The sequence below is a fragment of the Triticum dicoccoides genome, chromosome 2B (assembly GCF_002162155.2).
Source record: "Triticum dicoccoides isolate Atlit2015 ecotype Zavitan chromosome 2B, WEW_v2.0, whole genome shotgun sequence".
In the NCBI taxonomy this organism is placed as follows: domain Eukaryota; kingdom Viridiplantae; phylum Streptophyta; class Magnoliopsida; order Poales; family Poaceae; genus Triticum; species Triticum dicoccoides.
In genome coordinates, this window is record NC_041383.1 from 251,468,470 (window position 1) to 251,479,443 (window position 10,974).

General features: G+C 42.5%; 1 protein-coding gene across 1 annotated transcript; it reads left to right on the plus strand.

The window, feature by feature from the left end:
• Nucleotides 1-2,925: 2,925 nt before the first annotated feature.
• LOC119363361 lies at nucleotides 2,926-6,450 on the plus strand. The gene is made up of 5 exons (XM_037628699.1): nucleotides 2,926-3,258; nucleotides 4,062-4,125; nucleotides 5,224-5,388; nucleotides 5,704-5,769; nucleotides 5,863-6,450. Exons 1-5 carry the CDS (start codon nucleotides 2,987-2,989, stop codon nucleotides 6,088-6,090), a joined length of 795 nt encoding a protein of 264 aa, XP_037484596.1. The 5' UTR covers nucleotides 2,926-2,986; the 3' UTR covers nucleotides 6,091-6,450.
• Nucleotides 6,451-10,974: the final 4,524 nt, after the last annotated feature.

Genomic DNA, 10,974 nt, shown 5'->3' on the forward strand with positions numbered 1-10,974 from the left:
CGGGGCCACGCCCGCCAGCGCGCCCGTGCCGCGCCGCCGCGCCCCCTGCCGCGTTTTGCCGAGGAGCCGCCTCTGCTGCAGCTGGTGTGACGAGGAGAGAGGAGAGAAAAAGGGAGAGAGAGACCGGTGGGAGGCCTGTGTGGCTGACCAGTGGGTCCAGGCGCGGACGGGGCGGACGAGAAGCGTCTGCTCGATGTCCGCTCGACCGTAAAGGCCGATCAAATTTGGGCTCGGGATGGGGCAAAGCGGACTAGAAGCGGACATCTTTTTATGGATGGGGTTGCGCGGTGGGCCGCTTCATTTGTCCGTTTAGACCCAAACGGATAGACCCGGACAATTTGGGGTCGCGCGATGGAGATGGCCTTACTCCCTTACTCCCTCCGTCCAAAAATACTTGTCATCAAAATAAATTACAAGTATTTTCAGATGAAGGAAGTATATTTTAAGACAGAGAGAGTATATGATACATATTGGTTGCTCTAATCTTAGAATCGGCTGGGTGGAACCGGCCGGGTTCACTTCTATTATCATTCTTCTATAGTAATGTCTTTGTTGGGAGTATAATTAAGGTATAACAACTGACTGGTACTACCATCTAATATGATTCGGAGGGTGCCATACATTCCAGATTAGATGCAAACTGCTCAACCAACCTACTTGTATTGGTATAAGGTCCAAACAATGACTTGCATAAACAACATGAAATGATTCGACCTAACTTATTGTTATTCTGGAGATACCGTTTAAGATATGCTCCCTTCATTTTTATTTACTCCTTATATTACTTCGACTGAAGTCAAACTTTATAAAGTTTGACCAAGTTTGTAGAAAACAATATGAACATTTACAGTAATAAATTTATATGAATGAAAATATATGCAATGATGAATCCAATGATATATATTTGGTGGTGTCTATATTAATATATTTTTCTACAAACTTGTTGAAAGTATATATAAAGTTTGGCTTTAGACAAACCTAATATGCGGAGGAAATAAACACAGAGGAAGTACTAAATGTTCCAAAAACTTAAATATGTACGTTGGCGTGAATTGAACTATGAAATCATCATCGTAACACTCTGCTTACTAGTCGAAATCTTAGCTTGGCTCTAGGTACTGATTTTACAGTTTAGAGTTTACTAGAACAATGCCTGTGCGTTGCAACGAGATATAAATATTCTAGTACATTAGCTTATGATTTATCTATCAATAATAATGCGATTGTGTAAATAAATGTTCAGCAAATTCTGCCCGTGAATTACCTTGTATTTTGATTAAAAGTTTGGTAAGAAAATCTGTATTTTGAGTAGAAGTTTGGTAAGTAAATTAAAGTGGAATTGGTTCAGAAGATAAGTAAATTAAGGTGATTGATTATCATATACATAGAATGTTGGACGAAGGGGCGGTGAGAAGAAAGGTGAAATGAGAACATTACGTTCTTTTTAAGTAGCAGAGATAAGTGATGAAATGATAACTTGCAAAGTTCATAAATTTGTAAAAAAAAAAAGTTAATGTAAAACCTGCCAAAATTCAAACATTTTTATCTTGCTTTTTTATATGTGACACACATGATCATAGCTTGATTAAATGCTCACAGTTTGCAGCTGCTCTACGACGAGTGCGGTGTTTCGGTGCCCAGGCACATCTGCACCCGGTCAGAAAAGAAAATTACAAAACTTCAAAAAAAAAATCCATTTTTTCATGGTAGAAAATTTATTGCGTGAGGTCCACTCCAATTTTCAGATCATTTCGACATCTGAGGTCCGCTCCACTTTTTTGGTCTGAAATTATCCTTTTTTGCCGACATGATTTGTCTTTTTTGCTGAGAGTGCTCAGGTGTCGAAATGACTTGAAAATTAGAGGGGACCTCATACATCAAATTATTTACGATGCATTTTTTTTGGAATTTTAGAATTTTCCTAGTATTTATTTTGATTTTTTTCTTCAGCGTGGGTGCAGATGAGCCTTGGCTCAGAAATGGATTATCGCTCAACGACAAGTTTTCAAAGTATTCAATAACTTTGAAGGTTCTAGTTTTCTCTCCCTATGGCTGTGAAGAATGTGCCCTAGGAACGGCTTTGGGTCACGTACAAAACTAGCAGAAGACCGTGAATCGCCACGAGCTAAAAAACCTTATGTCAACAAAAGAAAACGTACGATCCTTCCTTCGCATGATATAGATGTCCATATTTATCACGTGAGACTGAGAGAGAAACGAAAATTGTTTCCAACTATACGCGTTCAATGGGAGAACGAAAGAGAACGGCCATTCTGTTTGGGTTTGGCCGAGCAACTGATTTGTGCGCCTGCATATACGCAAGCAGAGCATGATGCCGTTGCCCTCAAAAAAACCCAAATGATTGCCCGCCAAGTTGAGCGTCAGCAGTACAGTACCTGTCCCCTCGGGGCTGCAAAATTTGAGGTGCACGTTTTGAGGTGCCCCGAAGCGGCACGCCCTTTCTCGGAAGAGAAAACCGGATAAGCGAAAGGAGACAGAACGCCTGACTGACAGGCGGACCCGCGTCCAGTCTGGACTTCGGAGCAGGCGCCGCGGGCGGCGGCCCAATCCAAAGTCCAACCACCGCCACCCCAGACCACGCGCGTTACGTTATTATTAGCAGCCACGCGGCTAATTGCCCGATTTAACCTTCGGTAATTCGGGCGCCTCGTCCTCCCGGCACCCACGTGTTCCCCGGCATCCCCCGCTGGCGCGTGGGACCTCTTGACAGCTGGGCCCCGCTGGACCCACCTCACCGTGGGGAATTCGGCCACCGAAGCGAGTGCGAACAGGTGGGTGTTCTCCCAAATCCCAATCGGAGATGCCCTTTTCCCCCCTCTCTCTCTCCCAATCGGAGGCGCTTATTAATAAGACGTTAAAAACCCACCGCGTTACGGGACCAAGTAGTAGCAACGCAATAGTACGAAACAAAAACTTCAGGACAGGAAGAGGGAGGGAGGGAGAGCGAGCGAGGGAGGCTCCGTCCATGGCCGCGGCGGCGGAGGAGGCGTCCACGGCGCCAAGGAGCCGCCCGGAGGAGGAGGAGGAGGAGGAGGCGATGGCGGTGCTGGACTTCGACATGCTCTGCGCGTCCGTGGCCATGTCGGCGGAGAGGAGGAAGGGCGCCGGCATGGAGGCGGTGGCGGCGTGCTCGGGCGGCGCCGAGAGCGCCGGCGGAGGAGGGGTGCAGAGGATGTGGGAGGGGGACGTCGTGATTGATTGCTTGGAGGACCGGCGAATCGCGCTCGAGGCCGCCTGGTAGGTGGAGCTAACTCTTGGCCGCTGCTTTCATTCATCAAACCTCTATTGGTTGGTTCGGAAGGACCTGTTTTCGGTGGTTGCCACGGGAAAGCTTGCAGATTCTACTACGTACTAGCAGTTTAGCTCAATCTTTCCATATTGATTTTGTGCGGATTTGGGCATAAACTGCGCTGCTGTCGTCTTTATGCCAACTCCATATGGAATACTTCTTACTACTCTGTCTCGCATGAATACTGCTTGTTTTGGCTGTGTGCATCGTCGCCATGAATTCATGATGCATAGACCGGGGTTTTCCCCTTTCGAAAAAAAATATGGATACTGCTTGAAATGCCATCAGTGGTATCTAATTTAGCGATAGTCTCATCATTTGTTACTTCTTCCTAGCTGGAGTACAATCGTGGAAGAAGAAAGGCATTCGCCAAATAAAGGTCTTTCGCTAATTAGTGTGCTAGCTGTCCTTAGAGAATACTTCATCTTCAATGAAGACTCGCGAATGACAAGTGATAGAATTTTACTCGAGGTTTAGTTTCTCTCTTTGCTTTTAGGTTGGTTAATTCGAGTACCCAAAAGTATTTCCTAGCTTGAATCATGAAAGAAAAATCAACATGTTTAAGATAAGTTATTAGTAGGGAACATTCCCCAACGTGAGGTCTTCCCCCCTTCTGCCTTTGTTCCATTTTAACTGTCTCTGAAAAAGATTCCATTTTCCTCTGCTGCACAACATATTTTAATGTGCAACTGCGATTAAACTTTTGGGTTTCTTCGTTTTAACGTTCTTGTTTGCTTGCAACTACTTGCAGTTGCCCATGCTATAGGTTTGGCAAGAACATGCGGAGAGCCAATCTCGGATCTTGCTTCCTTCAGGTACAGATAATACCCTGAGCAACTTATGGCCATGTCTCGTCCATTTCTTGCTTGTCATTTTTCTGTGCCAAAAATCTAGTCACGTTACTGTGTAGATCACGCAAAACCAGTTGAGGTTAGTTTATCATGCTGCTGTTGGTAGGAAGTAGGAAACCGTTTGGTTGTGGTAGGCTCTTTATTCCAGTACCAAATGCAGAATTTCTTGTAGGTCAACCTATTAGAGTTCAGTAGACCATTACAAATATATTTGCCCTGAAAAGTAACATCTTAACTTCTTAAGTATGTATGTGATTTTTCTCTATTTACTCTAAATTCCTCGTAATGCTAGAGGATTGTCTCTTGCTAAATTTGTTGAAATGAATGATTACTTCCATTTAAGTTGTTTAGACAAAAATAGCAAAGCTGTCTTCTGACTAGTTATACAACGGAGAAGATAATGCATAGGATGTTTGACTTGCCAATGTGAAAAGGATTTGCTTGGATAATTCTGTATTCTTTTGGTCTTAGACCTGGTCAACGTGAAGGACATCCTGCCCTGTTCACATTGGCAAGTCAACCCTCCCGCAAGTATAACGTGCAGTCTCATTCCCTCCAACATATAATATAACTAGAAATCATATTACTAGAACTTATCCTTTAGGGTATGCGCAAGCTCACAAAAAAGGGCAGGGTCATTCATGTTGACCAGGTCGAAGCCTACAAGAATTTGACTTGCCATAACAAGTCACACAAAGTGTGCCAAACAAATTAGTTGTCACGTATTTTGGTAAGGTTTCGCAAGAGTGAGTTTATGTAGTCACAAACAGTTCTCTCATCTGTGGCAAAATTTGGCAGGATGTGGCTATCAACCAAATGTGCTTTACCCTCCATGTCTGTCAATACGTGCTGCTAAATTTGTGTTTTTTCTGTCGTCCTTCCCTGTTGCGAAGTCTTTTTAGAATTATTAGAACCATTGTTGTATGCTGCAACATACTCTTGTTCCCATTGGAATCTTACATTTTCAGTTTTACCATTGGTTTACTTGAGCTGTGTTGTTAAGCTTATGTTCTTTTTAAGAACTCTTATTCACTCCTCTGATACAATATGAAACTATTTCAGGCAATGGCTTACTTCATTTCATTAGTTGCTGTTCTGGTCAGCTTAGTTGCCTTTTCCGTAACAAGGCATCATGTATATCTCTATATGGGACTTGGTTCTGTTCTCTTGATAGCAATCTACACCGGTTACTTCCGAAGAAGAATCAGGAAACAGTTCAATATCCGGGTAAGTATTTCTGAATTAGTGTTTTCAAATAAAGTATTCAAACAGATTACAGCTTACCAGTGCACTAGTACTTAATGCATTTGGCTGTGGTACCTGTCTTCTCTTGATTCACAGTTAATTCAAATCTGTGGCTTTAATTGAATGAACAATAACTGAAACTTGTTTTGAGTTAATATTGGTAGCTCGGTATACCCTTGCCAGTTTGTATGTGATGACTATTTTGCCAACTTTTGAATAGATATTAGTATATGTCCTTTAATTCAGGAATGATGGGGGAGAGTAAGACATCTCATTGACCCTTTTGTGTGATTTCAGGGGACTGATGGCAGTCTAGATGACTGTGTTCTCCATCTGATATGTCCTTGTTGTACCCTGTGCCAGGTTATATACATTCAGACCCCCTTGGAACCAGAATTTCACTAATTTGTTAATTATGGATATATTAGCCTCACAGTTGTCATTTTGAATAAGCAGGAGGCGAGAACTTTAGAGATGAATAATGTCCAGTGTGGTGTCTGGCACGGGCGGGGTGATACCATTTGTTTAGGGAGCAACGGTGAAGGAAACAAGGCCTTCGCTGCTCTACACAAATCACCATTTGTGCTTATAAAATCCCCCGAGTTGTGTGGCATGGACAGAATATCAAGTGGTGCTGATGAACATCAGCCGCTCGTCCCATCAGCGCAGCCAGAGCAGGAGTAAGGAATTATTCTGTACCATGGCTGAAAAGAACAGGTGGATCTCTCCTGCGTGTTATCGAAAGGGAAAAAAAAGGGAAAGAATCAGTGGATCCCTCTGTAACGAAATCATCAGCCCTGCGATTCTCTGCCTGTTTGTTGTATCAAGTCTGAAGAACTGTTTTGGCAGCAACCCATGTATGTTGATGGTGGGCGTAATTGGCCTGTTGTTGTAAACACCACATCAATAATGTTCATCATGCACCGGATGTGCATATGTGTCATGATGCTCAGGGCTTATGTCTGAATCCAAGTGTAAAATTCTGTTGATGCAACGATAGTCGGCGGAGATTTGGCATGAATGAAATCAAATGTTCTGCTTGTTTGATGTTGTTTCTTGTAAAACTTGCCTTCCATTGCTCTCTGCTAACATCATTTACCTTTCTTTTTTCCTCTGAGAACTGATGATTACTTCTGCCAATCACATGGAAGATGCATGCTTGCATAGCGCATAACAAAAGAGATACTCGGCGGGATCAAAATTTCTGTGTTTAGCTTACAGAAATACGCAATCCGGAAGACGATTCCATTCGCCAGTACACACGTGCTGGAGGTTTCAGAACACAAAAGAGCACTACAACTTTGTTAGGATAAAGTGATGCATACTCACAATCATTCACAAAAAGGTTAAGCCTTCTTTCCAATATATAAAGCCTTGCCAAGTTGCAATTGCAATAATACAAAGTAATGCAGTTGTCCTACATGCCGGATGACCTTTCGGTTTCTTAATCATCTGGGATAAGGAAGGAGGAAGCTCAGTGCTGGGCTTTGCAGTAGTGTGCACCACCTTTGCCAAACCACTAGAATGTCTATACGTGTCTTGCATGTGCCCGACGGATTTGGCATCTTTTGTTCTTGGAGGTACCTTTTTTCTTCCTTTCTATGAATCATTATCAACTGATCACGGCTCAAAGAGGCAGAAACCTCCCTAATTCTAACTTAATTTTCCTTAGGCCTCCTTTGGTTTGTAGAAATTTTATAGGATTTCTATATGATAGGATTTGCAAAGGAAAATTTCCTTTGAAGCCCTTTGGTTTGTAGGAATGAATTCCTATTCCTATGTAGGATAGGAATCAATCCTTCGCATTTAGGAGAGAAAAAACATTAGCAAAGACTCAATGAAAAAATTCCTATCCTATGCATCAAATGACATCTCTTTCTCTATAAGAATTGAGTTGCATGTGGGAGCCTTTGGACTGGGTGCAACCAATGGGAGATGGTAGCTCGGGTTATCTTCAACCGGTTCGGATGGCGCTCGCATAACAGGATAGGAGTCTAGAGAGCTTATCCTTTTTATCTTCATTGTGCCGGTTGACATGGTTCACATGTATTTTTTCTTTTTTTCGATACTTTATTCTGCTCCGTTTTGTGAGCTGTAAGAGTTTTATGACGATTTTGGATTGTTAATAAGATGGCCGCATGCATCATCATGATGTAGAGGCCGGGGGCATGTCTTCATTTCCAAAAAGAATATATCATCTCACTTCCTATGATTTTCTTATTCCTGTAACATTCCTATCTTATGAACCAAAGAAGGCCTTAAAGTGTGGACGATATGAACCAATCCTATGTAGGAATAGGAATTCATTCCTATGAACCAAGGGGGTCTAAAGGAAAAATTCCTACAAAAATCCTATCCTATAGAATTCCTACGATATTCCTCCAAACCAAAGGAGGCCTAAGTATTAACTAGTTAGTTGAATACACCCCAATCTTAGTTTCACTCCTAAATTGCAAAACTTGAAGTTCTTGTTGAAATCTTACTGGAGTTAGAGCTGATAGCGTGTCGTACTAGGGCTAGGACAAAGTTGACATAGTCCAGTCTAGTACTTTTGCATCAAACTACATTTGGAAATACATCTCTTAGTTGATTAGATTGTTTATTTTAACACGCACAAGGTCTGGCCTGACTAAACTGCATAGTGTAGGTATATATTCTTGAGATTTGTCCATGCGAAAACCATGCATCTGCTCTGGAAATCTTTTGCTATCACGTTTAACCAAGCCGTGTTTAGCGCATGCATGCATTACACAAGCGGCTAAAGCCCATATTCCACTGCCCTTGTAGTTGACTGTAAGTGCTCTAGAGAAATAGAATCACATACTTACAGTGGATGTGATACAAAAGCAAAGCAGGCAAAAGGCCATTTTTATTTAATCCTTCCAGGCCCATCGCTTTTAGGGTTTAACACCAAACCAACTTCCTTCTGTTGTAGAATTTCTTAGTGGCGAAGTCACTAGGGTAGGGTCCATCACAATTCACAAAGCATGTTTTGTTCATACTCCAAATTCTTTTAATGGTTCACTAGGGCAGGTACTCCAAAATAGAGTGCAAATAAATCAATGAGAAATATCTTATAAAGGTTCTAGTGGACCAAATCATTCAGTAACACTGAAATTCTTTGAAAATTTTCCTAATGGACCAAATCTCTTTTTTCTTTGCGAAAAGAATCAGATCTATTATAAAGATTCACGGGAAGTACAAACCACCTCAAACATAATAAAAATTACATCGATGTCCATCGACCACCGAACCACCATTGCCGCCGCCAGAACAAGCCGCCGACGCGCCGCTGTCACCGCTCCCATACCAGAGCCGGCTAATGGACCAAATTTTAAAGGTGTTGTGTATGGCAAGGTTCCTCCATGTGTGGAGAGTGGTGGAACTTGTTGAGAAAATGATTGTACGAATGTTGGTTAATTAATATAAGATGCTTATAAAATTGATTATACCAGACATTAGTGACCTAAAAAAATGTGCATATCACGATAGAATAATAAAAATAAACACACATACCTACAACTAAATAAATGTGAATATCATGTCAACTATTGTTCTACTGTAACAATGCTCTCGAGGCAAAAATTCAAGCTATTAAGGTAGGAATGTCTATGGCTATCGAATGGTCTAACCTTCCGGTCTTAGTACAACAGACTCATGGTGACCCTTTCTTATATGACTGATGCCTCCCTTGATAAATCACCCAATGGTCAATTGGTCAGGGAGATCAAGAACTACATGCTGCAGAGGGAGTTTAAACCAGTGAAGATCCCGAGATCACAGAACATGGTCTCGCATTGTCTTGCTAATTCTGGCCGAACGGCTCGTAGCACCGCTTGTTGGTTGCAACGGACACCTGATACGTCCATTTTGCATCATGCTTTTATGTCAATATTTATTGCATTATGGGCTGTTATTTCACGTTATGTCACAATATTTATGGCTATTCTCTCTTATTTTACAAGGTTTACATGAAGAGGGAGAATGCCGGCAGCTTGGATTATGGGCTGGAAAAGGAGCAAATATTGAAGGACTATTCTGCGCAACTCCAAAAGTCCTGAAACTCCACGGAATACCTTAAAATAAATTAAAAAAAATCATCGCCAAAGATGAAGGCCAGGGGGCCCACACCCTGCTCACGAGGGTGGGGGGCGCGCCCCCCTACCTCGTGGGCCCCCTGGTGGCTCTCCGACGCCCATCTTCTCCCATATGAAGTCTTTCGATGAGAAAAAATAGAAGAGAACCTTTCGGGACGAGACTCCGCCGCCACGAGGCGGAACCTTGGCAGAACCAATCTAGGGCTCCGGCAGAGCTATTCTGCCGGGGACACTTCCCTCCGGGAGGGGGAAATCATCACCATCGTCATCACCAACGCTCCTCTCATCGGGAGAAGGCAATCTCCATCAACATCTTCACCAGCACCATCTCATCTCCAAACCCTAGTTCATCTCTTGTGTCCAATTCTTGTCTCCAAGTCCGGATTGGTGCTAGTAGGTTGCTACTAGTGTTGATTACTCCTTGTAGTTGATGCTAGTTGGTTTATTTGGTGAAAGATCATATGTTCAGATCCTATATGCACATCATTACCCCTCTGATTATGAACATGAATATGCTTTGTGAGTAGTTACGTTTGTTCCTGAGGACAAGGGAGAAGTCTTGCTATTAGTAGTCATGTGAATTTGGTATTCGTTCGATATTTTGATAAGATGTATGTTGTCTAACCTCTAGTGGTGTTATGTGAACATCGACTACATAACACTTCACCATTATTTGGGCCTAGAGGAAGTCATTGGGAAGTAATTAGTAGATGATGGGTTGCTAGAGTGACAGAAGCTTAAACCCTAGTTTATGCGTTGCTTCGTAAGGGGCTGATTTGGATCCATATGTTTCATGCTATGGTTAGGTTTATCTTAATACTTTTGTTGTAGTTGCGGATGCTTGTCCAAGTAAGGGCAGTACCCAAGCACCGGTCCACCCACATATCAAATTATCAAAGTACCGAACGCGAATCATATGAGCATGATGAAAACTAGCTTGACGATATTCCCATGTGTCCTCGGGAGCGCTTTTCCTATTATAAGAGTTTGTCCAGGCTTGTCCTTTGCTACAAAAAGGATTGGGCCACCTTGCTGCACTTTATTTACTTTTGTTACTTGTTGCTCGTTACCATTTATCTTATCACAAAACTATCTGTTACCACTTATTTCAGTACTTGCAAAGAATACCTTGCTGAAAACCGCTTATCATTTCCTTCTGCTCCTCGTTGCGTTCGACACTCTTACTTATCGAAAGGACTATGATAGATCCGCTATACTTGTGGGTCATCAAGACTCTTTTCTGGCACCGTTGCCGGGGAGTGAAGCGCCTTTGGTAGGTGGAATTTGGTAAGGAAAAATTTATTTAGTGTGCTGAAATTTTCTGTCACTTGTTACCATGGAAAGTAATTGCTTGAGGGGCTTGTTTGGGGTATCTTCACCCCTTCCAGTTGAGCCAAGAGTTGCTCCTCAACCTACTGAACCTACCGAATCTATTGAAGATGAAACTGCTTTTTAGATTCCTTCGGGTATG